Raw genomic sequence first — 26480 nt, forward strand, 5'->3', positions numbered from 1 at the left:
AAGGGTTAGCGAGTTATGCACACGGCACGCAGAAAGGCCTTGTAGCTTGGTTTCGGAATATAGCGCGTGTTGCTATTTTCTCGCTAGACCGACCTACATTGTAGGGCTGTAGCCAATCGGAATGCTTGAACACAGTAGGCTCCCTTTTTACCTCCACATTGTAAACAATGACGATGTGGTCGGAGGAGTGCTGTGTTCTCGTGATTTCTCTTTGGGAGAATTATCCGTGTCTGTTCGACACTGTACACCCGGATTACATGAACAGATATAAGGCCAAGTATATCTTCACGGAAATCGCTCGTGCTATGTGCAAATTAATCTAAGAAGTTCATTAAATGTAGAAGATGACATACGCAAAAAGCTTCTACACTCGCGTGGATCTTCCAAAGATACTTCTTTTCAAAGACAAGAATATTCTCCTAATCGACTCCTACGTGTTACCATCTCCCTCACCCACATCTTTTTCTCTCTCTCTCTCTCCGATTCAAATAATATAACTATCGTAGCCACAGTTGCTTCTAAAAGTATCTCGTCGATGTCGTCTGCCATATTGTTAACTACCCATAATGCGCTGAGCGGATGACGTCACTCGCAAGACACGTGCGTGGCCTCGCTACGTGAGAATAGGACGATGGCGCTAAGCTGCCTAGACGCAAGTTTTTTGTACAAGAACATTGCCGCGTGAGAATAGGCCTTTAAGTACTGTGGGATCTCTTGAACTGGAATAGTATTTTGATTGTGTACATTTAATTTTTTATTTTAAGTTTCAATTTTGGAAAAACACAATAAATAATGTGGGCTGCAATCTGGCACTTAAAAGCATCAGCTTTATGAATGAAAAGTATGAATATTTCTTTCTTATTTTAAACTTTGCAGAAACAGATTAACTGGAAAAGTCAAACATCAAGTAATAACACTAAATATGCAACACTGAACATCATCGGCTTTATGAATAAAAAGTATGAATATATATGAACTATGTATCTACACTACAAACCCTGTGAAAACAGATCAAAAGTAAAAGGTAGTTTATACTTTCTGCTGTGTATTCTAAACATGAAAAGCAAAACATCTCAACTCTATGAACAACTTTCAAAAAAGAAAGAAACCTTTTACAGAAATCATTCAAACTTGCTATGACAAGTAAAATAGAATAATAAGCTTTCTGAGACATGAGATGACAAATGTTTGCCTGCTGCATGTAGTCATTAGTCATTATTGTTAACACAGTTTTATTGGAAAGGTTCTAAGACAAGACCACAGAAACATCAGTAATAAACCCCAGTTCATTGGAAAAGAGGTGTGAAAGGGGACATTTTTCTTGTAGTGTGCTCAGGCCTGAAAATAGTTTGTGCGCATGCATATGTGAGCATAATATATATATACTGCCTGTGTGTATGAGTGTTTAAGAATACTTTTATTGAAATTTGAGTATGTAGGTGTTCTTAAAGATTTGAAACTTGTATGTAGATATGATTTGATATTTGTGATGAGTATGACATTGCTGTTTCATCCAGTTAAGAAAGAATGTGTCATTGAAATGATTTCCGACTAACAACTTTTTAAAACTTTCATAAACAAGTAGACTAGTTTCACACGGTTGCGCAAAGAAGGCAGAAATACATTTAACTAATCTGATGTTGTCACACATATCAACGGTTTGGTTGACCCTATGTAGTGCCTCCACCCTCATGCCCACACGAAGTTCTGATGGTGTTACACTTGTCTACAACAATTTCTTGAAAGCCTAAGTGCAAATATGGAACTTTTTGTGCCTTTGTGGAATGCACAGTAAAACATAGGGATGAACTAAGTGTGGATGCGTTCAAAAGGATTCATTGCTGAGAAGACAATGAATCAACTTCGTTCGTGTGTGTAAAGCTGACCAATGCTCCTACACAGTACTCTGTCATATGCAAAGCCACTTTGCTTCTGAATTTTCACCCTAAGATATTACCTGAAAAGGCATAAGGGATTTTAGGTACTACAAAATCGTCTTCTTCCAGTGTCGATTTCTACTATACTAATGCATGCTTTTTCTCGTCCAACAACACAGAGTACCTGCATGAACAACTTCAGTTATGTCCATAAATGTAATTCAAATTTACCTTTTCAAGCCACAGTACTATAGCTGTGACCAGCGACACAAGATGTAATTAGTAAAGTGCACATAGTAAATGAAAAAGACTATCTGCAACAGCGTGCCCGAAAATATATATTTACTTTAAAAAAAAGTTTGTGGCAAGTGAAGCGCTCTCTTTTTCTTACATGTATTTACACCGACAACGGCATGAGCAGCTCTGCCCTTTATAAACGAGCAACGTTCATACTTGAAATTTTTTTTTTTACTGTACGCACGTAAAAAGACAAGCATAAACAATAATGGTCACCTGTAGCAGCAAAACTTGACAACAAACATCAATTCTTATCATTATCTGCCTTACATCTTTCATTTTATTTTTTTTAATTCTTTAAATTTATTTACAGTCATTTAATAAAACAACTAAAAGTCTCAATACATGTGAAAATGGGCAGATTATATATATGTAATTCCCAGAGGTCAATTAGAGATATACGTAGATTGTACTAAACTGAAATAAATTCAATACAGTCAATACTCTTCTAACCGCTGATGAACAATTCTCCAGGTCAGGAACACAATACACAATGAAACAATGTTCATATCAAATTAAAACAGAGCCTCGCCTGTCACGCCATTGCTCCCTGACGTCACAAATAAAATAGTGACGTGTAATGAAGCAAATCTTGAATGATGACGTAAAGCGCATAATTCCCCCCCCCCCTTGTTCCTGGTTACAATCTCTCGATGACGGCTTACCATAAAAAACCACCGATCTCTAAGGTCTTGACTATTCTGTTGATCGAGTAAACTCTGCGCCATTCTCTCCATCCTGGACAGACACGGGATGACTTTCTCGAACATCCTAAAGTACCTAACGCATGTGGGTGACGCCTTCATCATCACGGATGTCCAACAAAACGAGATGCAGTTTGACAAGAAACATAAATAAGGCAACATTCCCAGAGAGGGTTTTTTCCGCTTTCATCTTTTTCTCTTGTTTACATGTCACTGTCGTTTTCAACAATTTCTGCTTCACTTGGCTACCTTTTTTTAAAATTGTTTTCTTTCTTTTATGAGGTTTCTTTCTTTCTCCTACCTTGTTTAGCTCTTGTCGCAGTCTCCGTATCTTTTCTTGATTATTAAAATGATGAATTATTCATTACTTCATTATTGTTTACAGATTACAAAACACAAAACATTGTGAATTTCACTTTAAACTGTATTTGTACATCTCTTCTGAACCGCTGTTAAAACTTTTTTCATTGATAACGGCATTTACTTCACAGTTACAGCTGAAGCTGATGATCTTTAATTGGAAGTCTTACAGAAACATGTTTCTAAATCTATATATATATACATATATTGTTTTAGTTTTAATCTTGAGGAAATGTTTCCATCAAACCAAATCGCGCCGTTCTCCCCAGACGTCAGAAAATCGGATGAAAAAGAGACATCAAAGGTGAGATGATGCAAAACTTTAATGACGTAATGCACATAACCTAATCCCCCCTTCCCCTCCTACCATGACACCACGTGACCAGTTAGGTATATGACTCGTGATGATACGATTCCCGTATAACACTAGAGTTGGCTGTACGATAGAAAAAAGAAGACCGATCTCTGAGGTCTCGAGTATTTTGTTGATGAGTAAACAAAAGTTGTAATACAGATTGTGTGAGTAATGTGCTGTCTCGGATTTCTCCGCCAAACTCTACTCTTCTTCTCCTTGGTCTCCGCTACTTCCATGCATTATGTACTGTTACTAATAATAAAGAGGGTAGAATAACACGCTTATTACGTGCGCTTGCGAGCGCGCGTACACACACACAAACACCCACCCATGTACATACACATTTTATTCGGAATTCAAAAATATCTTGAACTGAGAACAAAATAACTACAGATAAAATAGAAACTGATTAACCATTGAGAGTTATCGTTACGTTTGTCGGCAAGCTTTCAACAAAACAAATCCTGACATCAAGGGAGAAGTGGCTCGTCTTTGCGGTCATTATATTTTCCGTCGCCCTTCTGGTCTTCCTCGGACTTTTCATCGCCTTTTGCCTTAAATACAATGAAGTCAAAGGCAAGTGGCAAATTGGGAAAATTTTGTTTTTTAATGAAATCTGTTTCTGTGCCTCTATCCTTCTTTATCATAATCACTGGTTCATCCTGGGGAAGCATACGTGAAGATGAAATTCCTTCACACTGGACTCGACGTACCCCATGACGTTCTCTTTAAGTATTTATCATTTTTTGGACTGTCACTGCTTCAATCTCTTTCCAGTTAATATATAAGGTCTCAAAAAATAATTATTATTTAATAATAATGATATTATTATTATTATTATTATTATTATTATTATTATTATTATTATTATTATTATTATTATTATTATTATTATTATTATTATTATTATTATTATTATTATTATTATTATCTTGCTTGAGTAAAAATATTGCACGTATCGTGCTTCTTCAAATCCACCGCAAAGCTAATCCCCCTTGCCTCAGAAATTTAGGTAGTTAGATCTCAAATACAGTAGATATAATTTTTTTAAAAACTTTTAGCACACTCCACAATACCTAAAATGATATGCTGCTTACATTTTAAATCGTGCACGTGCACAATATTGGGACAGTTTCTCGAGGAAGACGCCTAGCTTTTTCAAAGTTGAGATCTACATATGCGTGATGCTGATATGTGGAGGTACATCTTGAGGCACATGACTCAGCAATATTTAAATCTAATTATGTCACATGGTAAGGCAAGGGGATTTCTGAGCACATGACACCGGAAGTCATGATACTATAACACTATAGTATAATACTAGTGGTCATGATGCAGCTCGATGAAAATTAAAATTCATATATTGTGTATATTATGTAAAAAAATGTTTTTCTTATTTTCTGACTTTTGACCTACTGCCTGATTTCTGAATTCTCTGCCGGATACAGTTACTATTTTTGATGTGACTTTTACTACAAGAAAACAGAACCTACAATACTTAAAATTAACATCATGCAAATGTTTTAAAATGCTCTTTGAAATGGTGTACCGCAGATAGTTGTCTTCATTGTAGATTAATAGATATAAATTTAAAAAAACCGGTTAAAATTTGATTCGCGGGCATTCGCCTCTCCGTCAGCTAGAAGGCTTGACTCGTAGCCACGCGCGCCCTTGGTGGTGTAGCGATAGTACCTTTATTTCGTGAAGATACACACTAATTCACGACTGTCAATTGCAGACGCAGCTGCAGCTGCTGAAAGTGTCTGCAATACGTTTGAGTGTCTGGATTCAGGTGAGTGTGTCTATCGACGTTTTGCTGTATGAATAATGGATACTAGAAATGAACAATAATTTAACAAACATTCTAATCGCTGACTAATTGCTAGGAAGTAAATGGATACGTCAGTTAGCTTTTTTTTCCACCTCTCTCTCTCACACACACAGCATAAGCAAGGAATAATCAGAAAGGCGTGTGCTCGTTTTAGAGTTGGTGTCTGCCACAGAAATCGGTTTGCACACCATGAGATAGCCCGTCATTGTCCTTTTTGTACAGATACCTTGGAGGAGGATGTGTATGTTTTGTTTTTCTTCCCTTTTTAAGATGACTTGAGAGATAAATATAGCAAAGAACTCAATGTGATCAACATGACCTGCAAATGTTATTGTGTAGTACAAGTAAAAAGATAATTATGTAATTTGGTCTTTTTATATTTTTGATTCTGAAAAAAGAGGCTGCTTGTAATTGGTTAGTGTGACTTGTTGCTCATGGCTTTGAAGGGCTTATAGTGTGTGTGTGTGCGTGTTACCTTTTAGTGTTTATTTCTGTGGTGGATCATGTCTATGTGTAGTATCTCCTGTACATACATATATTTTAGAAGTAATTTTTATTGGATTTGTCCATTGGCTTACATCTACATTTATTTAAAAAATGCGTCATGTGTTGCACAACCACATTGATAATATGTTTATATTCTTGTTTGTAGATAGGCTTTTGTTTCAATTGCAAAGTTTCACTTGTTTAGTTAGTTTGGTCAGCTTTGTTGAGCAGACGGCCATGAAGTCTGTGTGTGGGGGAGACAGGGTGTATAAAAGGTAGTTTTATAAAAATATTAAAAAAATCTCTTTCAAGCACACACAAACACGCGCGCGCACGCACGCCAAAGATAAACAGGCGCACACTGTATAAATCGCATACATCGCACAAATTATCTTCGCACATCGAAGTGCCTAGCCAGCCGGTATATTTGTGTATTTACGTATTACCCACTATTTAAAAAATTACATAGACGCCATAGCGCACGCACACACACACACACATTCTCTCTATATATATTTATATACAGTAAGCAGCTTTTCTTATGCTAGTGCACTAATCAAACTGTTCGTTTATTTATGCATCAAACATACAACTGCCTAAACATGGAGACTAAGTGTTACATGGAGTTCGGACAGCGATTCATGCACTTCAAACAAAAAACAACGCAGCAAAACTGCTTTGTCGGTATTGTTTCTCTGTGGTTATTCTTTCTTTACTACAAACTTCTTTACATTTTCACAGCTGCCTACATCGCCAAAAGCATTAACATCAGTGTGGATCCTTGTGAGGACTTCTACCAGTTCGCGTGCGGACGCTGGTTGGCGGAGCATCCCATACCCGCTGACACCGTATCCATACAACCCATTACGATCATAAATAGGGAAATCAAACAAACGCTGAAAGGTCATCAAAACTGAAGCACTAAATCTTTCTGAAGAGTCAACAGCGCAAATCACCATCCCTAGTACCTGTTTCTTCAGTTTTTTCATCTTCTTTTTGAAAATTTATTTTTATTTATTCGTGTCTAAACTCTTTCTTCTTTTTCTTTTAGAGGTGTCTGTTATGGGTTTACTGTAGTCACAAGATTTTGAGACTGAGCAATGCTAATTTTATTATATTGTCTATTATTGTTCCTTAGATCGGCTAGAATAAATTTAGTTATTTTCTTTCACACATATGCTTCTCATTTTACGCAACCATCCTTAACCTAAAATAGACTTAGTTAAGTGTTAACTTCTTGTGCTTTACAAAAGCAAAATCCTATAGGAACTAAAATACTTCTTAATTATACGTGTTTCTTCCTTCTTAAGTTCTGATTAATAACATATTGCATATTTTTAATTAGTTTGCTTGTATTCATTTCAATAATTATATCCTAGTTTTCCATGTTTCGCCCGTTATCAAAAATAAAAAAAAAGTGTTGCTTCTTCGAGAAACTCATATAATTAATCCCTACGAGGATAATAAACTGGATTCCTGAAATATACTTATTTTTAATGGAAAATATTACTTCTATAGTTCTGTAAGTTTCGCTCTTCCGTTTGTCTACAAACATCGCCATACTCAGAAAAAAGTCAACATGACCGAAGTCACGATTGCACAGAGATATGATTTCTTTTTTAGGGTCTCAGTAAAACCACAGTAAGATTAATGTTAGTAAAATGTGTTCCAGAACTTCTTACCTTGATGACCCAAAGGCTCCACAAGCAGTCAAGCAGGCACGAGCATACTTCCGGTCCTGCATGGATGTCGGTGAGAACCCTGTCTTCTGATGTGCAGTGGTATCTATATTCCGAAAGTCTCACCTCCTTTGGCCGCTCATCTTGCTGAATGTGCAACTGCATTGTTTTATTAAGATACAGTTGAGCATGTTCCCGCAGCGACTTTTGTTTTTGCCAGGGATTAAAAATTTATAGAACTTAAATTTATTTATTGTAACAAACGACACCGTTGAAGGTTTGTTATCACAGCCAAGCAATAAATGATGATGATAATTGATGATGATTGATGATGATGATGGATGGATGGATGATGATGATGGATGATTGGTGATGATGATTGGTGATGATGATGATTATTATTATTATTATTAAAAAAAACAGATACCTTAGACAAATTGGGCAAGAAGCCACTACTCAACCTTCTCAATTTGAATGGAAGCGGCATCTACCCGACACTTCAACCATCCTGGACAGACACTAGTATGAATTTTTCGGACATTGTTGGGTACCTCACGACTTTGGGTGACGTCGGTTCTAAAGCCTACATCCTCATGGAAGTCTTCTATGACGTGACGCAGTCAGAAAACAAAATAATTTGGGTATGATATCAAGAGCTTTTTCTTTCAGCTTATATCCTTTTCTCTTGTCTGCGTCTCCTCTCTGTTTGAACCATTTATATGTATTCTTTTAAATCTTTTCTTTTGTTCTCTTGTTGTCTCTTGGGCAATTTGAACATGGGAAGGTGCTCTAGTTACAAGTAAAAGAAATATAGTAAAAATAAAGTTCGTTGCAAGGTTCAGCTTTAAAAGATGTCAAAATGAAAAATATTAGCAATGAAAAAAGAAGGCAAGTGACAATAATATATATATAATATAAAACAAACAACAAATGTACATCAAGAATATTCATGTGCGCACCTACAACATCACACACACACCACTGACTCTTCATCTGAGGTTGAGCAGCTGGACAACAGATGGCACAAACGATTTCAGGTGTTTGTTACTTTTGCATATTGGCATGGAATAACGTTTACCTGAGCTTAATAATACAAATTATCTCGTTAGTACATGTTCAGGTATTGATAAAATGTGTGAAGCTTTCCTTACTATTTGTTGGTCACAGAAAGAAGCTAAATCCCTCTGTTTGATGCCAATTATCTTATAGCAGATGTGGACAATACTGTTCAGACTATATCCTATCATGGACAAAGAGATTTCAAACCAGCATACAAATGGAAAATACTCTAAATAAACGACTGGTTGAAAAGGCCTAAGATTGCCTGACTAACTGAATAACTAGTAAATCTTACGCAATAGGTACATTCTTTGTTAGCCAAGTTTAACAGGGTGTTGGATGTTTAAATTCCATATGATCTGGCAATCAAAAATAGTTCCCAGGTGAAAGAGTTAACAGTTTCAACAGATTTACTGAGTATCCCACTGGCAGCAACAAAATCCTCTTTTATTCTCCTAACTTCGATATTTACTTCTTTTGTTTTGTCTACATTTAACTCCAGAAAGTTCTCGTCGCACCAGTGTACAAAATTTGTTAAGGCATTAACATGATCATTCTTATGTTCCTGCAAAAGCGTTAGCAGTTCATCATCATCAGAGAACTTAATGAGGAAGCTGTTCTCTCTGTACTTCTGCAGCTGTCAGTGTACATGATAAACAACAGGGTTATAGACAACAGCCTTGTGGGGACCAGTGCTTGTAAGAACAGTATCAGAATAATTACTATTTACATACACCCTCTGCTGTCTGAAAGTAAAAAAAAATCCATTATCCACAAAACTATTTGATGTGGAAGATCAAAATCAGAAATGAGTCTCAAAGTCAGAAGGTGAGGTATGAGTGCAAGGACTGCAGAACTAAGATCAGCGAAGAGTAGGCTAGCATGCATCTTGGGCTTATCCAAATGTTTGTACAATGTGTTCAGAATGAACAACTTGGCATCATCAACACCCTTCCCCTTCTTATAGGCAAACTGCAGTGGGTCCAATTAACTCTACAGATGTTAAGATGAAATTTTCTGACAATTTCTGAAGAGTTTTCATTAGGTGGGAGGTTAGTGCTAGTGGCCTCAAATCATTAGGTTGACTAGGATTAGGTTTTTGGGGAGTGGGATTAGGAGTGTCGAAAAGTTTCCAGAATGCTGGAGTGTTCCTTAAGTCGAGGAAGAGTTAAAAGAGATGATATCGACGGAATTGAGCCATAGAATGTTTATAAAGAGGTGATACAGTAACAGGTTGTTTTTAATCCTTTGAGCTGTCATACAGCAATGTATATATATATCCCGTTTTCTTTGCTTCGTGAGTCTTAAAATAGTTTTAACCAGAAAATATTTTAAGAACGAACATTTCCTGATTTCCGGATGTGTGTCAGTAGATGGAATAATAATTTCTTCCTATTATCATTGCTGCTTTCAGTTCTCTCAGAAGGATGTGACACTGAGTCCCCCAGACACGTACCTGGGAGAGAGAAACAGCACTGACCTGAAGTTCCTGGAAAAGCTGTATCGCGATGTCCACGTGGCACTGGGTGCAGACGCTACACAGCTGCTCAAGATGCCAAAGACGTGGTGGACTTCGAGATTGAGCTGGCCAAAGTAAGTGTCGGATTACTCAAGGGTCAGTGATGACGTGGTGCTCATTAAGTATCTGATGTAATCCTGTTGTTATGTATGACGATGTTTATAATATCTAATGTTATTGTTGTTGGCAAATGTTGCAAGAACAGTAAGAAGACAAAGTGATTTCAATACAAAGTAATTTGCAACTAGGATCTAGTTGGGTGCAAAATTATTTTCTGATACACGGGTAACGTTCCGTACAAGATGCAATTTCTCGAAATCTCGATAAATACCATTCTTCCGTTTATCTACACACACGCAAGGTGGAGGTCAACGACACAGATATAAGGGTTTACATAGCTAAGTCTTTGTTTTTATTGCCATAGCCGATGAGAAAACTGCTCAACCTTACAAGTATGACCTGCGCATAGGTGTATTCACCGAAAAAGGAAAAACTGTATTCTCACAGATTTTGGTGAAATAGTATTGTGGACTGGGGCTTACATATCTAGGAGAAAGAAGTGAAACCTACTAATACTTTACACATCAAAGCTGTCGTTGATTGTTGGCCAGTCCGTGTAGCATGGTCATTATGTAACTTCACCCAGATGTAATAATGATTTGGTCACAACAAAGCCTCTATCAAAGTTTTGTTCTTTAAAACAGGCTCTTGTACCAAAAGAGAAACTAAAAGACAGGGCCAACCAGTTGCGTAAAATGTCTCTGGCTAACTTGACAAAGACCTTTCCACAGGTAATATAAGAATTTCTGTGCTCAGTCTTCTTTTTCTTTTTCTTCTTTTCCGTCTTATTTATCCTCGTCAGAGGTATTCTTATATTTTAGCGTTTCTTTTCTCAGTTCTGTAATAGCTTCTAATAACACCATATGCAAGTTATATTTACAGGTTGGAGCCTAATTCATATGTCTGTGATCATCAACTTGTAATAATAGTAACCACACTTTTTGCTGCAGTTTGACTGGCTTCACTATTTGCGTCGTCAGTTCAACAAGACTGGCGAGAATTACAACATCACATTGAATGAGATGGTAGCCATCGATGCGTTCGACTATTACACCAAGCTCTTTGCCTTGGTCAATAAAACGTCTAGCAGGTGTGTATCTTGTCTCGTCATCTTTTGTTATCGAGTTATCGAAATATGTGAAACAAGTACATTTTAAAGGATTCACCTAACAAACCAGTTCTCTAATAACGAACCAGCATCTTACATTTTATGAAAGTGTGTATGTTTAACGCTTTATGTTGAGTGCATCGAAACAAAGAAAGTTGAAGTCATTGTGATGCACACATTTATTTTTTCTAGTGCTATAGCAATACACAGATATAAACAGAAATCTGTGTTGGACCGATAGATGTTTTAAATAAAAGCAACTGCAAAAATGACGAATAATTAACCCCTATCCCAGACTGACAGACGCGTTGGTATAGGAAGTGACATTTCTTGTCACATCACAACCTAAGACCGACGGACTATTGTGTTCTGTTTTAGAAATTGTCTTCTTGTTGATGTCGTAACAGGACTCTGCTGAACTATGGTGTATGGTCTTTTGTCATCCCGTTACTCCATTTACTGGACAAAGAGTTACGAGACTTGCAAGCGAACTTCATGAAGGTGACGACACCTTTCTCTACTTGTCTACCTGCTCTTTCTTGCATGGCTTTCTTGGTTAAGGGTTTTCGTGGAGCTACTACTAGTATTTTGAGAAAGGAGGGAAAAGACCTAGATATAATAAATGGTTTGATATAAAATGTCAACAAATGAGGACGAGAGGTAGGCGGTCTTTTATGCATTTTCGGAACCAAAAAATTGAAAATAAACTGCATACAAAGATTCCTATGAATACGTTGCATTAATAAGGGAAACTAATATAAAATAATAAAATAACAACTTCCATAACTGATCCTAAACTATTCTGGACAACAATCAAAGAAGTAAATAGAACGACAAATATACTCAATTAGACCAAAAGCAGTAGTTTACTCATTTCTACAAGGTCTTTAATGAATTCTCTGTCGACGAAGATACAATTGAAGAAGGAGATGAACCCAATAACCCTTGAAGACAAGAAAATCGTCATTAAACATTTTAAAAAATGGAAAAAGTGCAGCCACAGATAAAGTTATCAGTGAAATGTTAAAAAACTCGATTGCAATTATTTTTCACTTCCTGCTAAAACTGTTCAACATTCTATTTGGCTGCTAAAGGCTATTTCCCATGTGAATGGTCCAAATCCATTCTAGTACCAATACATAAAAAAGGAAACATAAATGAACAAGAAAACTATGCAGAAGTGGCACTAACTATTGTTATTAGAAAAATTTACACAGATATGCTGAATAGGAGGTTGTCAAAATGGGCAGAAACAGAAGAAAAGCTTTTAGAGGAGCAGGCAGTCTTTCGAAAAGCACAATTTACCATATCTTCACTTTATTTGCTATAGTACAGAAATACTTGCTAAGAAATAAGTTGTATGTTGCTTTTGTGGACTGTAAGCGAGCCTTAGACTCGTTAATAGAAATATGCTCTGGAATGTTTTGAGAAACAATGGTGGGAATGGTAGAATGTATAAGGTCTTGAGAGATCAGTGTTTTGCATGTGTTAGACATAAGTTTGTAACTACAGATGTGTTTGAATGTCCCCAAGGAGTCAAGCAAAGTTGTTTACTCGGTACTGTAATGTTCTTTTTCATTAAAGAATTAGCAATAGAAATAAGCAAGGGAGGTAAACATGGGATTCAGCTAATATCTGAGGCTGTAGAAATCTTTTTACTATTGTTTCCAGATGATGTGGTTTTTGCTTCGGATACTTTCACTGACTTACAAAATCAGCTAAATTTACTGAAACAAGAAGCAGATAAACTGAAGCTGACTGTCAGTTTGGATAAAACTGATGTTATAGCTTTTAGGAAAGGGGTGATACCGCTACTTCAATGAGAAATAGCTGTATGGTAACCTGGAGGTCAAAGTAACTAATACATTCAAATATCTAGGAGTATACTTTTCTACTAAGAGGAGTTTTTCTGCAGCATGGAATGAGCTATACATGAAAGGAAAAAAAGGTGTAATAGAAATTCTTAAGGCCTTTAGAAAGCTGAACTTCACCCAACAATATTTTGGAAACTCTTCGACTCCCAGGTAAATCAGTGTTGACATATCAGAGCTCCAGAAATCTGGGGTCTAGTTTAAAATAATCAGATAGAAAAAATGCCCACTTTTGCAAGTAAGCGTTTTATAAAATGTTCCCCTGCACTCTTCCAATAGGGGTGTGAAGTTGGTATATAGCCCTTGTATATAGATACTTACATAAAATGCATAAAATTCTGGCTACGCATTCTTAAGCTATCCTTAATAAGACTGTGTAGATAACTTTATGAAATACTTCACCAACAGCATGAGTCTGGGAACTTAACTGGATATCTAACATAAAAAGTGTTAACAGAAAATGGGTTTGGAATAGTGTGGGTTAACCAGGGGTGGGAGATGAAGATTTAGTCCTTTCAGAATTTAAAGATAGCATCATATATCCATATATATATATTCATCTTTAAATAGAAAATACACTCAAATATAGAAGAAGACACAAAGTGTGAGTAATTTGCTATTATTTAAAGATAATCTACAGAAAGAAAAATAAATATCTATCTTAAACAACAGGTGGAACAGAAGAGCCTTAGACTTCGAACAAAAACATTGGGTCTTAATGCTAATAAAAGCCGGTTCAATCCATCTATGGTATCTCATTTAGGTTACCCAGTATGCGGAAATAATATGTGGATAATACCATAAAGGATGAAGAGCATTTCCTATTCAGCTGCCCATGCTTTGAGACTCTTGGGAAAAAGAATAAACTCTTTCAAACACATATTATTAAATTAATAGAGGCTTATTTGTCCCTTTCTAATGAAACGTTACCAACATCATTAGCAAAGTATTACCCGAGGCAAATAATATATATGATTAAAAGAACTCCTTAATAAAGAATCCATAAGTAGAGCAGAAAAAAAATTAATGATTTTGCCTTTCTATATATGTGAATATTTTAAATGCGCTAGAGCTGATACAGGCAGAATAAGGAATGTGTGCATGTGTAAAGTTTCATGCATTGACATTAAAATGTGTCGTATCGTGTCGTGTCGTGTACAATCTTTTTCTTATATGGCTTTCGGGGTTGCTAGACGACAGTTCTGGCAGGTGTTTCTATCACGCAAAAATCACATCCTGTTTTGTTCCTTGAACATTACTCGGCACAAAAACAGCAGCTTCTATCACAAGCTTTGCTTTATTGGTGGGTCACATAATCACAGACAGTTTTGATTTCTATCCTCAGGACTTTAAAGAGAAAGTACGAGTGACAGAACGCTGGCAAATTTGTGTAGCAGAAGCTGAAGAGTTGCTTACCGACGTTGTAAGCAGACTGTATGTGGACAAAAGATTCTCTCCTCAAGATAAACAAAGGGTTAATGTTTGACTGCTACTGTATTTACGTACAAATCTAGTGTGCACTTTTCTTTTACATTTATGTAATCTAGTTTGTCGCAAAACTAAAATAAATTAATTTGAAAAAGATCTGTTTAAGCATTTGTGACTCTCCACGACGAAATGAGTCTTGAGTCGCGCGGAACAGTTTTGTGCTCGAGGCCCCGACAGCTGATAGGGTCAGTTTTGCGCAGTTTGACTTTTCTGTAAAAATGGATTTTTGGTTATTAAACTATCAGGAAAATACACTGCGATGTTAAAATAAAAGTCAGAAATCGACTTAAAATACGTTTTAATCGAGGTACCCTACAGCGATCCGTACTGATTTCAGACACAATTCAAACGCTGTTTCGATACTGTTTCCCTGTCATAACCAGGGATGGGGAGTAGCTGTAGCTACGGCTACAGCTACTGTAGCTGGCTACAAATTTTGTAGCTTGTAGCTTAGCCGGCTACAAATTAAAAAAAAGTAGCTTGTAGCCGTAGCTACATTTTAGAAAGTAGCTGTAGCTTGGCTGCATGTTGGCTACTTTCACGACCATTCGTCGACAGCGTGTCAGCAAGACGACGACAGCCACTGCTCTCACTGCTCGGTGTGTTGACAGCCAGACACCACGTTTCTCGAACGCTCAGTAACCGGAAGTACCGGGTCGTCCACGTGGCGGGAGCGATTTTTTGTTTCATTTGAAAAACGAAGATGGACGTACCCATCAATTTCCAGCCTTATTTGAATTTTTTTTTACATTTTGCGAAGCCACAAAATGTGGGTATAGTTTCAAATGCAAGAATTGTTGAGAGATTGTTCAGTCTGGCAGGACTTATCATGACAAAGCTGCGCACTAGGGTGACAGACAGCAACTTCGAGGCCAAAGTTCTGGTCAAATTCAATTCCATGAAGGACTAAAAGAATGTAGATTTGTTTTAAGGTTACCGATACACTCCAAAAATTAAAATCCACATTTTAAATATCTTTAAGGGTTTTTAAATATAGAGTAACAAAATAACATAAATATAGCACTTTAAAACTGTTTTTGAGTACCTAAAGTGAAAATTGTGACTTTAATCAACGATTTTGTTTCAAAACGTACAAGCATTTTAAAAACAAATTTACACAATACCATAAGTCATATACCAAAGGTTTTGGATTTTTTGTAAACTAGAGGCACTGATAAGAAAACTGATGCATAAGCCGTTTTAATATCTCAAGATTTCTAGGAGATATAAAAAATCAGACATGGTACCCCCCGACTCAGTGTGAATGTGGCAATTAATATTTAGAAATATTTAGAAAAATGTTAATTTTATCAAAAGTAATGTTTATACCATATTCTCAAATGCATCACTTTGTAGCTTATGCATTTCTAAACAAAATTGCAAAATTTTACTGCTGTAGCACAAGCCAATCTTGAGAAATATGTTTTTATAGTTTAGGACGATGTCAAAAACGACAAACAGAGAAATTCAAGCTTAAAGATTTAAAATAAATATATCTTGTATCAGATCATTTTTGAAAAATATATTTCAGTGTTTATATGCTACATTTGACATCCTAATATATAATTAAAGTCTATTCTAGTATGCCAGGACTATATACTTTTCACCCTATCAGCTTTTGGAAACAATTAGTTTGTGTTCCTTTCTTTGTTTTCAGTGTCAGTGTTAGAAAAAAAATGCCTTATGATCTGCTTGCCTAAATTAGATTAAGCAGTGTTTTACTTATATTCCATGCAAACTCATTTATTTCAATGGTCTGTTGTTCATTGTCACAGTATTGATAAGAGGTTGACATTTTTCATCACCACATAACCTAACTTATTGAAAATTCCACTAGGTACCTGATACTTAAGCATCTGTTTAGTTTTCATTTCTAAGTAATAGGGAACAAATAGTTATAGAAAACAAATGTTTATCGGAAAACTTATATAATTTCTTTTGTCACTAAAACAGGATGAGGAAAAATATCCAGAAATGTTTAATATAATCGTAAAATACGTGTACTTATTGTGTGAAAAAGGCCGGGAGAGGAAGGGTGCAAGGAATGAATGAAAGCATTTATGGATTCACTAAATAAAATTGTCGGTATATCGCAGTTCTCCGTTTCATTATTATAATAAAAACTTTGTAAAGCAAGTTATAGTGTTTAGTGTGCATGTTTGATGTTTGTGTATATTGCTACAGCCAGCTGGCTACAGCTAACTTGTTATAACATCACGCTTTTAAAAGTAGCCAAAAGAAGCTGGCTACATTTTAAAAGTAGCCCAAAGTAGCTTGCTACTTTGTGGAAAATTGTAGCTGTAGTGTAGCCGGCTACATTTTGAAAAAAAGTAGCTGTAGCCTAGCCGGCTACAAATTAAAAGTAGCTTGCCCATCCCTGGTCATAACCCCATCGTGTTATACCTTGACAGAAAGCCAGCAGTCTGTATGTTCAACTTCTTCAAAGAACTATTTAAATATTAACTGATCAAAACATTTGTCTGCAAAAGTTTAGGAGTAAACAAACCTGGTCGGCCGTCCCGACGCTAATCTTTGAACCTGCTTTTCTCAAAATGGCCGCCACCGTACTTTCACACTTCAAACGTTTATAACTCACTGTTAGGACTAGAAGAACAACTTTTTTGTATCAATGCAAAGTACAGAACCTGTACTTTTTAAAAATATGCAATTTGCCAACCAAATTTCGGACTTAAGACTCATTTCGTCGTGGAGGGTCACATTTTATGAAAAAGTAAAGTCAACTTTTTAAAAAATAGTTGTGGTAAATGATTTTAAATGTTGAATACATATTTCGTATTATTCTCTCGTAGTCGTTATTTTACTTGCATGTTAATAAATGAGAATGTGTGTTGTGTGTAGAGTGTGGTTCATAAAGCGAATATACGTGAGATACTGTTCAGACAGAGACAGAGAGATGTAGAAAATTACGTGCGTGCGCTTGTGTGTGTGTGTGTACTTACATGGTGAACTCCTCACTCCACAGATGGAAAAGATGATTGACAGTCTCATGAGGACTTTCAGAGAACTGCTGCAAGAAAACAGTTGGCTGACACAGCCTACGAAGGAAGAAGCCTTGAAAAAGGTTTGAGCCCGCCTTGGCAAATTATTTTCATTTTGTTTTGATGAATGTGTTCTTATGACCAGCTCGGAGGATATCGGGGCCGTATACAACCGGCCGAAATGAGAATAATTAGACCCAATGACACGTCAGTAATTATGTCAGCACGACCTCGGACTTTGTGATAAAACGCTTTTCACGACAAACGCTTTGTCACACAAAACACGGGTCACACAAACCTTGGCTTTATTTATTATTGTTGGTGTTAAACCATCCTCATTATCAACTTTATCATCAATATGCTTCGAAATAACAAACTAAAACCAAAGAGTTAATAATTAAAACTAGTTTTGAGCCTTTCATGTTAGAATATTAATATGGAGAAGGGTGTCCTGCGTGAATATAACGGCAGGTAAGATCGCCACGTGACAGAATGTTAGCAATTCTGACTTTTGTTACAGCTGAGCTTCATTACTAGGAAGGTTGGCTATCCGGATTTCATTCTAAATGACACAGCTCTCAATGCAGCTAATGATATGGTAACGGACTGTTATCTGCTCACTTCTACACCCACCACTGACACACATGCGCAGTCATATCCACCCGGGAAGCTAAGACACTGTTATGAAACTTTTGCTAAAATGTTGAACTTATTTTATACAACGTAGCTGGGGAACACTCTTGAAAATGTGCTCGTGTGTTATTTAGATAAAAAAATATATTGGATATTTTTGACAAGTATTTTGGGATTATTTATTGATTAATTAATTTAGTTTTGGTTTTTGAGGTTTGCTCCTGTTATGTCTTATTCCTGTTACAGTACGAAGTTAACCGAGCTAACTACTTCGGAAATTTCATTGACATAAAGAAGAAGAATAATATCATGATGCTACAGTCTTTACATGAGCCAGTGGACAGAACTGAGTAAGTTTTAATAATAATTGATAAATGGATAATTGACACAATTTATCATTTCCTAAAGTAAGACTTCTTTAGTAGCTCATAACACGGTTGCGATGATAACTGATTTAGTAATTTTATTACATGTGAATGGATGTGTGTTTGCGTGTGTGTGTGTGTGCTGAGATCTTTACATTTCTTAAAGAAAGTCGTGCATTCTCACTGATAAAGTCGTTGCAATAATAAGCTAATGTATGAAGTTTCACGTTTACTGCCATTATGCGACAAAGTTCATGACTTTGATTTCAGATGGCTGATATCTCCAGCTAGTGCTCGGGCTTCATACGTTTCTGTAACTAACGAAATATGTAAGGCACTGAGAACTGTAGCTGGAGAAAAGTCTTCCAAGCCTATCAACCATTGGAAAACTTCTCCAATTCTCTCCCTAAACATTCTCTCTCTGTCTCTCTGTCTCTCTGTCTCTGTCTGTCTGTCTCTCTCTCTCTCTCTCACAGACACACACACACAGACACACACACACACACAGACACACACACCTCATAATGTTAGCGGTAAGCCGCACACCCGATTTGTTGCTCTTTCTCTGAACTCTCGTTCAGTTTCAAATGTCGGGTACCACCTGGTTCCGCATGTTTTCTCTACCTCATTGTCTTCTATGCTTGGTAGATGCACGTGAAATCATGTTCATCATATCCTTGCATGTTATCCATTATCCCCTGATCACGAAAATAAGATGATGGTATCTGACTGCAATAACTGTAGACCACTTTGTGTACACCACACAAATGATTTGTTGGTGGTTTTTTTCCCTTGAATCTCTTCCAACATTAGTGCTAAGGTAAAAGAAAGATTTTTGCATCACTTTTATCATCTATATTAATAATCATAAAATTACAACTGGAAAGTGTTTACACCTGATTCACTCTGCCAATTCAAATAAAGACATGAAAGTTGCCTGTAGTGCTCAGCTAGTGAGAACTGAAGAAGAGTTTGTTTCAGCTTTATTGTTAACAAAACCGGAATTCCAATTGTCTTATTTATTTCTTCATTTCAAATATAGTTTGTAGTTGTATTATTAAAGCAGGAAAGAAACCATTCTGTTCGACATAAAGAAACTGTTAAGAGCTTCATATCTGTAGCATGATTGGAAAGATAAATGTTATACTTGATATATTACTAAATTTCATTTTTACTCTTTTTTTCAGTGTTTTCAGCGGGATTTCTTAACCCACCATTTTACAGCAGAAAGTTTTCTGAGTACGAAACACGCTAAACAATAATCTTACGGATATTTGCTATCCATTTTTATTAATACAACTCTGTGTGTGTGTGTGTGTGTGTGTGTGTGTGTGTGTGTGTGTGTGTGTGTGTTGTGTGTGTGTGTGTGTGTGTGTGTGTGTTGTGTTGTTGTTGTTGTTGTTGTGGTTGTTGTGGTTGTGTTTGTGTTTGTGTTTGTGTTTGTGTGTGTGTGTGTGTGTGTGAGCCATACATCACGTTCGGAAAACATGTGAATCTGATATGTGTGTATGCTTTTTGGTGTGTGTGTGTGCGCGCGCGCGTAGTTATGTATGTGGTAATGTTATCTAAAATATGTTTCAGCGCCCACATCTACGGTAGTATCGGAACGGTCATCGCTCATGAACTCACCCATGGCTTTGATATATCAGGTAACAGGGAAAAACGTAATTAAGCTTCAAAAAGAGTTTCTAACAAGTTATTAAGCTGTAATGCTTAGTAGCTCAGATAGGCTTGAGCATCTATATCAGAGTTACAGCATCCTCCACAATGGAGGTTAGGATTGGATCTGATCGTCGTCCAGTGCAATAAACACTAATGTATTTTCGCTGCGTCTAAGGAAGATAACACCAGGGTCCGTAGCTATGATCTTGCCCTGTGGGAAAAAAGGAAGTTTAAAGAAGTTGTTTTTTGTTTCCGAAGTTATAAAGCGGTGTGTAGACCCGCAAATGGAGGTATAGTTAAAGCAGTGACAAAGGGGGCAATGGGTAAAGGAAACATGGAGCAGTGTCCACTAGGTCTGGACATTGCTATGACCTCAGTTGGATCGCCAGTCATTAGTCACTGATGTACCGGTAGTAAGGGGAACACATGGATACACGCGACCGTTGACAATCCCGCCATTGAGGTCTGTTATGGGCGATAGTGAGCAGATCCTGCAAAGCTTATACTGTAAATCGGCCTTCCACCGATGGAAATAAAAGTGAAGGTTGAAGGTCTCATACATGATTTTCTCCAAGAAAATAAGCATCGCATGTGATAGGGTACACGTTTACTGTTCTGCGAAAGTAAGCTCCTGATTGGTTATCCATCAGCACTGCGCTCGTTGAGTTATTATACAACTCTTTGATGACTTGGATGAGGCCGTCTCCCATCCGGAATCTTGCTATCACGTGTCCCTTGTGTCAGATTCTGTTAAAAGAGTTTTTTCTATGAAGTTGTGATAGAGGTCTGAAGCCATCCTGTTTTTCTTTTAGCAGTTCCTCAACGGTGCTTTTCTACATTATTTTCATCATGAAATTTCTGTGTTGAAGGATAAGTCTTGTGATTTCTTGGTTCTGGCACTGTCTGTTTTGTTTTGTTTTTTGGGAGCAGGTAGGACTATAGAGTGCGTCCTTTTTGTTTTCTCCAATTCCTTCCGCTCCTAGACTAAGGCAGAAAGCAGTTGGGACCTTTGTAGTTTCTTCCCTACCTTGCTTCAGTTGCTCAACGAGGACTTGCCAGCGTCAGGCAACTTTTCTCTCTTTAGACTTCATACAGCTTCTTCAACCTCTTTCAGTATGACTGGCAGGACTGCATGGTTACTGGCTGTAATCTGGTTGTTTTGAATGATGTCATTGCAATATTTACTCCATCGTTTAGTACAGAAATGTCATCTGTGAGAAAGTTAAAGATAGGCTAAGAAAACTACATGAGAAACAATAATAGCATATTTCAAAACATATATCAAAACATATTTAACAGAAGAAAATCATAACAAATAAAACTCGGTAAACTGTTATCCAGACAGGAGGGTTCGTCTTGATCTAAGGACACACACACTCGTGTAAGGGGTACACCGGTCCTCTCAATGCTTTTTCGCCCAGTCTTGATGAACACATTTAAAAACATGAACACCTCAGACCGCTATGAGTAAGACACTTTTCTGCCTCCGGCATCCTGCATTCAAACAAAATTAACCTTTCCCTCCATTTCTTCTTTTTTACTGTTGTGCCAAGACTATGTTTGTGACACTTTGACCTTTTTCTAATCAAATATAAACTTAATGATTACAGTGAAATCTGACCAACTGTTGCTTACACATTTTATTTACAGGTAGTACTTATGACGAGAAAGGTAACCTGCGGCAGTGGTGGCAAGAGGACGATCGGAAGACCTTTGAAAGTCGAACTCAGTGCATGGTGGATCAGTACAGTCAGTTCGTGGACAAGGAGCTGAATATGACCGTAAGTAGTCGTGTGGGCTCGCCATGAAGTCATTTAGCAAATAAGATTGGAAACTTTTACTAAATGTGTTCTATTTGATAAGCTAAAAAGCAAGAATAAATTAAATATATTAAGAGGCTACTGAAAATGAGATGATAATTCTAGTGAAGCTGAGAATTTTTCTAAAACAGTTTTACTTCTTAATAGACCGAAGCAAGCAATGTTTTCTAACTTTTAAATAAACCTGCGGATAGAGTTAATAGGATTGTGTCATAGTATACACATAATGTTATTAACCTGTGTGTGTGTGTGCGCTCGACCACCTGCAGGTCAATGGCCGCCAGACTATAAACGAAAACATCGCGGACTCTGTAGGAATTAAAAAGGCCTTCAGGGTAGGTTCTTTTCATTCGTCGAGTAACACAAAATGTGTATGTATGTGTGTTTGGATGATCGGGTGGGGGAAAATTTGTGTCTACCATGAGACATAAAAAACTTGATCGCACTAAATGAAGATTTGCAAAGCCAGACTCTTGTCAACCATCAACTCGCGTTTTGTACGCATTCCAACCTTATGCGTACATCATACAGACATGTTCAAATATATATATACATACATCAGCTGCGTTGCAAGTTTACCATTTTTTCATGTGCACAGACTAGGCTGATGCTGTTAATATTGTATTTAGGTTATATAAGGCTGGTGTGAAATAATAGGGCGAAAACTACCCACAATGAGGTGGGGTGTGTATGGGTTGTGTGTGTGCGTGCGTGCGTGTATGTTTGTGTGTGTTGGAGAGGGAGTTACCACCGCATGTGGGCTTGTCCTGCAATGTGAGTTTCTAACGTCTTGCATTATTCAGGCATATCGCAGTGTTATCACAGAGAGAGGCCAAGAAGAGAACAAGTACCCGACACTACCGTACTCACAGAACCAGATCTTCTTTATCGGCTTTGCACAAGTCAGTGATATAAGCTGCCGTCGTTTTATCTTATTTTCTGTGAAAACACCTCATATGAGACAGCTTGACATTAGTAGACAGCCTCCTGGGCTAAATCTTTTTCCTTCAGCCGTGAATTACTGACATTTAATCTCACTTTCCTGTTTTGTTCACTTACTATCAAAAACATAAAAAAAAACTCCTGTAGCAGTGTTACACTTGTGCCTGGCTTAAAGAAATAAAAATATCGTCTTTTGTTTTTGTTTCAGAATTGGTGCATTAATGCAGTGCCGGGAGCTCGTGCATTCATGCTAAGGTACCACGTCCACAGTCCAGGTTACATAAGGTGAGATGTGGACATGGGTTCATCCTCTTGAAACCCAATCCTGATATCATGCTCAAAAAGGTTTTTTTCTGAAAATATGGTAAATTGTATTACTACATTATTTATTTTTATGGTTTGGTGCAGACGGTCTCTTCCCACGTTTGTCGTAAGAGTGCAAACTGTCATGAGATAGCTAGGAATAGGGCTGTAGTGTTGGTGCTGCACAGCTTCCTACACGAGTCGAGCGAACGCGCTGTCACAAGGTAGTTGAACGGGTACATGTGGAGACGATAGGTAAGGAGAGACTTCACTTTCGTACAAAGGGAAAATACCTCGTCGGTTAGAATTATCTTTCGTAACTTGATGTTAGTAAAGAACATGGCACAGGCCAGAGAAGTTGATCGTGTGAGGCAAGGTGGACGATTTCGTTCTGCAATAAACTGTCAAAACGCCATATTGAAATGAAGATCGGAAGGAAAGCGTTTCTACAACTTCCCGAAGAACGAAGAAAGGTAATGTATTGATGTATTTATTTTCAATTTGCGAATAGTGTACTGTAGTTTAGGGCCGTCTGCTGCAACGCAGTTGTTCGTCCCTATGACTATTACAGTTTTTATAATGATTAAACACAATAGAGAGAAAATGACATTTTAATCGTCTGTCCATTCATTCAACCGTCTGTCTGTCTGCTATATATTATGGCTCTGTCATGGGGTCGACTTCCTGTCTTACAGGGTTCTAGGATCTATTCAGAATAGTGAAGATTTTGGAAAAGTCTTCAACTGTCCCGTGGGAACACCCATGAATCCACAGAAAAAGTGTGAGGTCTGGTAGAAGACCACATAATCAGAAACGACCATCGGCTGTAGCTGACCCTGAGGACACTTTGTTTCAACTTCTTTCCACATTCTTTTTAAACAGATCATGTCACTTGATTTGTATCTTAATTCTTCCATATTTTTATTTTTGTATTGCGCTTTTCTTGCTCTCTTTCTTCTTTTCTTTATTTATTTCTTCCGATGACGATTAAATGACGTGCCAGCTGTTTTATTGGGAAAGAAGAAAATGCTGTATGTTTATGTAAGAAGATTCAAGTTCATGATAATGCAAGCTGATGTTGTAATAAGCTTTTTTTGAACACTTTAAAAAAAATCAACTCATAAAACAACGTTTGATGTACGTATGAAGAACCAGTTATATTTTAGTTTGGTCAGACAAAGCTAGTATCAACAAATTATCTTACGGAGAGAGAGAGAGAGGTGTTGCACGTATTTTATTGAATACTATTAATATAGAATAGTCAGTCTTCCTCTGACTGTATCACAATAACACTTGACACCCACACGCACGTGCACACACAGTTTTGTATATACTTATTGCTTTTGATAGTTGTTTAGCAATCTCTTTACTGCAGCTTATTAAAAACCAATTTTTAAAAGAAACTGAGGACTACTGCTTGTTTTGTTTTTATGCTAGACAATTTGTTCTTAGTTTTTTTCAAGTGAAGTCTATAGAGCAGGGGTGGGCAATTAATTTTCCCAAGGGGCCGCATGAGAATTTGGGATGGTTTTAGAGGGCCGGACTAATAAAGTTAACTCACTTTTACCCAATACTGTATATATAGTATATATACTGGCGGGCCGGTCAGAGACAGGAGGCGGGCCGGATGCGGCCCGCGGGCCGGCATTTGCCCAGGTCTGCTATAGAGAAAGAAAAAAAAAAGAGAAATATTAGCTTTTCTCGAAGGAAAACCTCATGGAAGAAAGTAGACAACTGGCGTTGACAACATGAGAGCTGAGGTGCTCAAGCTGAGTGAGAAAGGTTCAACAATGTTCAACATTACTTAGTGCAGAAGATCTGGGAACTAAAGTTTTTTGTTATTTGTTGCCTGAACCTTTGAGGTGAACCTATTCCCAGTCCTGGAACATAAACATGTTTGGGAAGAAAAACTTTACCATTTGCAAAGTCCATCAGTCTGTTGTACAGGAAGCACTGTCATGTTCCTCTCGCTGACTGTCACTGTCAAGCTGATGTTTGGCATAAAGAAGGTAAACAACACCGGAAAACAAATAATGTGAGCAATCGCCTATGTTCAAGCTGTTTCTACGGGTCAAAGCTTATTTTGTGGTATGTCGTCATTTAATTTGACTTGAAGAAAACAAAATTGTTCCAGAGGTATCTAAAGCGAGCACTGATTTAAACCAGAGAGGATGCTGTAGGAGGGGGGAGACACGAAGGTTGAAACTTAAAAACGCTGTTATTCCCTCCAGTCCTCTGTCTCCTCCACACAGGTCACGTCACTAGTGTGACGACACAGAGGTCAGGACGCTAGTGTGACAGCACACAGGTCACGTCACTAGTGTCACAAATCGATGCCATTATCTCAGTCACGTCGCTAGATCTACAGAACACGTGACTGCTGTTACAACAATGGTCACGCTCCGGTCACGACACTGCACCTGCACTATTTTACTTTTTTTTAAAACTTACATTTCCGTCAGCGGTTTTGTTGCAGCTGTAGTTGTTATTGTTCAGGACTAGATTCTATTGTTCAGCTCAGCTTCCTAGCCTGGTTAATTATCTCCAGTCCACGTGGCCTCGTTTCTCCTAGTCAAGTGTTTCACTAATGTTCGTGCTATTGTCAGGCCCATTCTTGTACAAACACGAATTGCTGTACACGGTACACGTCCCTGATAACCTCTTTTTATTTTCCTCCCTCCAAGGTACGGGTGGGTGAGTAATCAACTCCCCAAGGGATGACGTCATCTGTTGTGGTTGACAGTCTTTGAGTTCTTCTCAATCCTGCACAAGTTCACACAATCGAGCTTGAAACTCACACACACAAACACACACACGTACGCACATGCGAGCGCGTAGACTCTGAGTGGTGTATGCCAGACCACAACTAACAAAAAAACGCAACAAAAATAAAAGAAGACAAAAACTTCGCTAAGAAATGAATTTTATTGCTTTTGAAGGAGTGAAATGCATGCCTAACATTTCCCTTGGTATTAGATTTTTATCACCAAGAGTATCGCGCCACAACTTCATGCGAAATTAATGCAATAACTTATTAATAAACTAATTTTGCCTTCAAAAAC

General features: G+C 37.4%; 2 protein-coding genes across 3 annotated transcripts in view; both read left to right on the forward strand.

Annotated features, from left to right (window-relative positions):
* The window catches only part of LOC112556402 (neprilysin-4-like), a 36761-nt gene extending 11940 nt beyond the window's left edge, over positions 1 to 24821 (forward strand). Inside the window, exons 9-22 of the mRNA XM_025225376.1 lie at positions 11178 to 11317; positions 11743 to 11836; positions 14552 to 14680; positions 17678 to 17776; positions 18214 to 18291; positions 18573 to 18676; positions 18962 to 19020; positions 19879 to 19930; positions 20273 to 20340; positions 22004 to 22134; positions 22443 to 22508; positions 22977 to 23075; positions 23324 to 23400; positions 24114 to 24821. Of these exons, the coding sequence (XP_025081161.1) occupies positions 11178 to 11317; positions 11743 to 11836; positions 14552 to 14680; positions 17678 to 17776; positions 18214 to 18291; positions 18573 to 18676; positions 18962 to 19020; positions 19879 to 19930; positions 20273 to 20340; positions 22004 to 22134; positions 22443 to 22508; positions 22977 to 23075; positions 23324 to 23400; positions 24114 to 24213 (1296 nt within the window). The 3' untranslated portion in view covers positions 24214 to 24821. The remainder of the gene's footprint in view (positions 1 to 11177; positions 11318 to 11742; positions 11837 to 14551; positions 14681 to 17677; positions 17777 to 18213; positions 18292 to 18572; positions 18677 to 18961; positions 19021 to 19878; positions 19931 to 20272; positions 20341 to 22003; positions 22135 to 22442; positions 22509 to 22976; positions 23076 to 23323; positions 23401 to 24113) is intronic.
* On the forward strand, positions 2813 to 10236 carry LOC112556406 (neprilysin-2-like). 2 transcript variants are annotated; one of them, XM_025225387.1, is made up of 8 exons: positions 2813 to 3051; positions 3455 to 3542; positions 4040 to 4169; positions 5332 to 5385; positions 6652 to 6813; positions 7583 to 7662; positions 8013 to 8230; positions 10063 to 10236. In XM_025225387.1, exons 2-7 carry the CDS (start codon positions 3471 to 3473, stop codon positions 8019 to 8021), a joined length of 507 nt encoding a protein of 168 aa, XP_025081172.1. In that variant the 5' UTR covers positions 2813 to 3051; positions 3455 to 3470; the 3' UTR covers positions 8022 to 8230; positions 10063 to 10236. The 2 variants fall into 2 exon arrangements, with proteins under 2 accessions (XP_025081172.1, XP_025081171.1); XM_025225386.1 differs by having other exon boundaries at positions 2813 to 3033.
* Positions 24822 to 26480: the final 1659 nt, after the last annotated feature.

Source organism: Pomacea canaliculata, linkage group LG2 (assembly GCF_003073045.1).
Source record: "Pomacea canaliculata isolate SZHN2017 linkage group LG2, ASM307304v1, whole genome shotgun sequence".
In the NCBI taxonomy this organism is placed as follows: Eukaryota; Metazoa; Mollusca; class Gastropoda; order Architaenioglossa; family Ampullariidae; genus Pomacea; species Pomacea canaliculata.